This window comes from Clupea harengus, chromosome 17, assembly GCF_900700415.2.
Source record: "Clupea harengus chromosome 17, Ch_v2.0.2, whole genome shotgun sequence".
NCBI classification, from domain to species: domain Eukaryota; kingdom Metazoa; phylum Chordata; class Actinopteri; order Clupeiformes; family Clupeidae; genus Clupea; species Clupea harengus.
The window spans coordinates 19616396-19621395 of NC_045168.1; the positions used below are offsets into that span (position 1 = coordinate 19616396).

The window sequence follows — 5000 nt, forward strand, 5'->3', positions numbered from 1 at the left end:
GGGAGGGGGGCTGAGAGTTGGTCCTACCTGTCATGGGGTCCACTGAGAAGTAGGGTTGGCCCTGCAGGATGCTGTAGACCACGCGAGCGCTGTTGCCATACGTGGGATCATCCGCGTCTGTCGCCGTCACCTGGAACACCGATGTGCCTGTGGAAGAGAATCACATTGAACGTCGTGTCTGGTAGATCATCCAGATAGAGAGACCCTGTGTGTTGTGTGTGTTGCTCATGGAGGTGTCTGTGGAAAGCTCAGCCCAGACGAAACTGAAGCCCTCGAGTGTGAGCAGTGAAAAATCCAGAGAGAAGACAAACACAGTGAGAAACAGAATGGAATTTGCCATTCAGAATGAAGCCATCACATTTAATATTCATTCTGTTTTGTTTTTCTTTCTTTTTTTCGTTCTTTCTTACTCTCTCTCTTTCTCTCTCTCTCTCTATCTCTATCAAAGCGCATCTCACTTTTCACTGAGCTGGTCTAATGCACTGAACATTGCAAGAGGCCGGACCGTGTTCAAAGCTCCACACGTCGTATTGGATTTCAGTCCGTAGGTGTGCCACGCTGATTGATTTGTTATAAAACCCTTGGTAAAAGGAACTTGCCAAGGTCTTTTGAAAGGGGGTTTAATTAAATGGGGTTTGTTGTGGACAATAACAGGCAGTGTGAAAAAAAGAAGTGAGAAAAAATGAAAAGGTAGGAGAGAGAGGGAGAGAGAGAGAGAGGATAGAGATTTTGTAAGTAAAGAGAGGAACATCAAACTGAAAATGGGTTGACAGGTAGACGCAAAGAGAATTTCCAACAAGCAAGAAGCAATCTACTATATTTGTCTGAGGGAGGGAGTGTGCAGCTATGCTTCAACTGACTCCTACACCACAGTTAAGCACGGCTCTCTAAACGTATCAGACCAGGAGCTTCAGTGTGTGAGACATCACGCTAAAGAGCAGGGCCTCCAAACCCGAGGCTCACATGTGGGCCTCTAACTCTAGTGCACTGTGCACCTCTAGCCCTGTCACCCCAAGGCTGCACTCTGTGTATGTGTGTGTGTGTGTGTGTGTGTGTGTGTGTGTGTGTGTGTGCCTGCTTGTGTGTGTGTGTTTGTGTGTGTGTGGCATATATGTGTGTTTCTGTGTGGGTGGTACACTTCTGTATTTATGCATGTGTGTATCTCTGTGTATGTGTGGTTTGTTTGTTTGTATTAAGGGGTTCACATCCCTACGGATTGATGAATTAGCTTGTTGAAAACAAGAACGCAATCTGCCAGGACCAACTCTCTTTCAGCACCCTGACGAATGAACACGACTAATCACGTGAATGCAAATCCAAACATGTGGTATTTGTGCAGACTGCCGCCGTCTATGTCGGTAATTAAAACATTTTGTGTGATTAAACCCCTCGAAGAAAAGACATGCTGTTTTAGAAAGTGCTTTAGAAGAACGCACAATGCCCTGCGGTCTGTTTACTTCAGTTACCTTCCGAGAAAAACAACAGAATTCATAAACCACTGAGGGACCATCTACAGACACAAAATAGTCCAGACATGATTGGGATGACTTAAGCACCTGGCAAACTTCACACAGTCTCATTGAAACCTTTTGTAATAGCACTAGATATTGTTACCGCCACTGATTACATTTCATGGCTATTTCAGGCGTCTTCTGTGCAGTTTTTCTGTCCAAATAAAACATCAACATTCAACAGCGCCAATTGGAATTCATCAAGGCGCTTTGCTTCGGAGCAGGAGATGTGTTTGACGTACCTGCTGTGAGCTGTGCAGAGAATTCTAAATCAAATCCCCTACCTGGTTTGGTGTTTTCTTTTATTTTGTATTGTAGTTCTTATGAGAAAACTCTTCATTAAAAATGTCAGCTCGCAATGTTTCTGTCTAACTCTCACATCAGCCCGAAGACAACCTGCTGTTCCAGAAGTGCCGCGAGGGATGTTAAAAGGTATACATTTCTGTATTCTCTGTCTAAATCTCTCTTTGTCTTTTTCCCAAACAGTTTTTTTTCTCTCCCCGAACTCTCTCTCTCTCTCTTTCACTCTCACACACTCACTCTGACTCACTCTCTCTCTCATTTTCTCTCTGTCACTCTCTCTCACACACTCACTCTGACTCACTATCTCTCATTCTCTCTCTCTCTCTGTCTCTCTCTCTGCACAGATGAAAGTCCTGTCCCCTCACACACCCAGGTCACATCTCTCATCTGATTCAATGATTTCATTGCAGCCGGCTCGCTTGCTGTCCATCTATCTCCTCTGTCTGCTGTTGACTTATTGCTGCAACCCCAATACATTTAATGCACTTTTGAGGGGCTTCAGAAAAGCTACATTTGTCTTTCATTCTTTCTTTTCAGTCTTTTTCCTAGAAAAGGATAACATCCTAATAGAATTTGAGAGAAAACAAGCAAGAGAGGGAGAAACCAAAAGAAAGACACAAACACACACACACACACACACACACACACACACACACACACACACACACACACACACAGAAAATGGTGATTGCTTACTAAGGTATTTACACATTTTAAAACCTTTTTTTACTGTTGCTAAAATGCTGAGTCACTGTTTTCTTTTATGTATCCCTGATAGAGAGGCCGTAACACTGATAGTGTTATAACAGCTATAAACACTGCCATGGACCTGACATTGGGTATTCCTCCTGCACACCCTTGGCATTGTAGGGAGTTTTACACCAAAATAAACTCGGAACAACTTTTTTTTTCATCACTTTCCTAAGTGCAGCCTCAGCAGTTCCCTTCGATGAAAGTTTCTGTCCCAGTCAGACTGGCAGTCCCAGAGGAGGGAGGTGTGTGTGTGTGTGTGTGTGTGTGTGTGTGTGCATGTGTGTGTGAATAAATAGATCTGTGTGTGTGTGTGAATTTAAGAATGTAGGTATCTAGGAAATATATGTGTATGTGGTTGTGTGCATGCTTCCTTGCAAGAAACTTTCTGTAATAAGAAAGAAGAAATATGTTATTTTGGTTTCTCCAAAGGCAGCTCTGACCTTACCTGACATCTTATCAATAGGAAAGAAACAGCCTCAGAACACAAGTAAAAAACCAAACAAATAAAGCTCCTAATACACACTCCATCGCTTCATTCCAGCTAAAAACTCTCCTTCTCAGAGGCTTTGACAACCCCCCTCGCCCCTTTTCACATGTCAAGGAGGCACTCCAGCCTCAGGTGAAACCTGAAGGGGTCAGGGCTCTATAGCGGTGCTTTCAAGATGGCAGCTAGAATGCCAGAGCTCCTTTTCAAATCCCTCTTGGAAAGCCTCTTTGAGCATGGACTAGTGTAATAAGCACTTGCCGCGACACCACCACTTGTTTACAAAAGCTATAGCCAAGGATACCTCACTGGGTCACGGCATGAAGTAAACAGCTAAGACGCGGCAACCGATGTCCATTTATACTTTGCGCACAATAATTGGCCATCACTGTACAACTAGAAGCAATGGCAGTTATGGAAGGCTTTTTTTTCCCAGCAAGCTTTTTGAGAGCACCCTGGACACCAATAACAAAGCTGCCACAGACTTAAGTATGCCCGACAACACTTTTATGGATGCATTAGTTTAAGCCTTTGCCCTCGGAAAACATTGTTGCTTCAGTACAGCTCATCGGCAGTATTTTGATATTGACAGAGGGGAATATAACAAGGACTAACAGAAATCATTGCATAAGCCTTGAGGACATAATCAAGAGGGCTTTTATGGAGATGGCCATGGACATTGACATCAGGGACACTAACAAAGTGGTAATGAATGATTGCCTGGAACACTTTTCACAACTGAATCACTGAATCACTCCTCAGTTAGTTAGAGAGTAGGCCTGCATTTCTCTGTGCAGCAACTATAGTTTCAGGACCATGGGTAGCAACCAAACGAAGTCTGTGCAGTTCAGGACCATGGAGAGCACCAATAGATTTACTGCTTTTCTCACTGAGCAGAAAGAGTAATGCTGTGTTTTTTTGGCTCGCATAACAGCCAATGGGTATGTTAAGGATATGGAGGACAACAAAATGTGTGTGGCTTAACTTCCAGTTAATAAGCCTCATCTCTCACTTGCAGAAACAAAGGCTTCACTTATTCAGTGTGTCAACATTCATAGTCACTAGACAAATTAATTTATGCTGAACATAAACCCATGTCTTCAGTTTACCTTTTACTCAGGGAAGTTATGAAGTTATGAAGCCATGCTTTTAGACTTGAATGTGACACATGAATATCACACCGTAGTAAGACAGTGATCTGCTGCTTGTCAGCAGTAAAGGTTTCTATGTCTCTACTGTCACTCAGTCTCATTGGGTAAGACATGGGGACAGCTCGGTGAAATGTTGGAATTACAATGTAGTGAAATCCACAGGCAAAAAAGGCCTGCTCTCCGTGTAAGCCTGCCTAAGGCTTGATAAGAGCAACATTCAAAGCGGCACTTCGCTACTGGACTCAACACCCCTGCACAGCTCAGCAGTGAGTCCTTGAGTCGTTTGGTTCACAGATGGCCTAAATCAGGCCACTCTCTAATCACTCCCAATGACATTGGAGGCAAACTCCCCCACAGGTGGACCCAGACATGAATGCAACATATTACATGTCTGGCCACATACGACTCAGACACTAGGTCTTAGTCTTTGGCTGTTGTTCAAAATCCCCCTAGAAACAGGAGTGCTACTTACGTATGAATTGAAAAGACATGGCGGACGATGGTGGATTGAAATGTACCACAGTTGAATCAGTTCAGCTTCATTGTCTCGCGCCCATAGGAGGCTGAGTCACCATCATCTGGCCAGGCCCAGCACGATCCAAACAGTGCTTGTGACATTAAATCCAGATTCTCCCTTTTATCAAACCTGCTACCAACAAAAACATGAGTGCACTGCTAACTCTGTCCATTATGGGATGAACACCCAGGCAGCAGTCCTGAGTCAAAGAGCTGTTTGTTAATTCATAAACAAGGGGGTGCAGAGGTCTCCAGACAGCTAATTCACATTCCCTACCCAAA

The 5000-nt window shown here is 43.9% G+C and overlaps 1 protein-coding gene across 1 annotated transcript in view; it reads right to left on the reverse strand.

Annotated features, from left to right (window-relative positions):
* LOC105897224 (cadherin-18-like) overlaps positions 1-5000 on the reverse strand; it is a 99588-nt gene that overhangs the window by 65938 nt on the left and 28650 nt on the right. Inside the window, 1 exon segment of the mRNA XM_042710337.1 lies at positions 28-147. Within this exon segment, the coding sequence (XP_042566271.1) occupies positions 28-147 (120 nt within the window).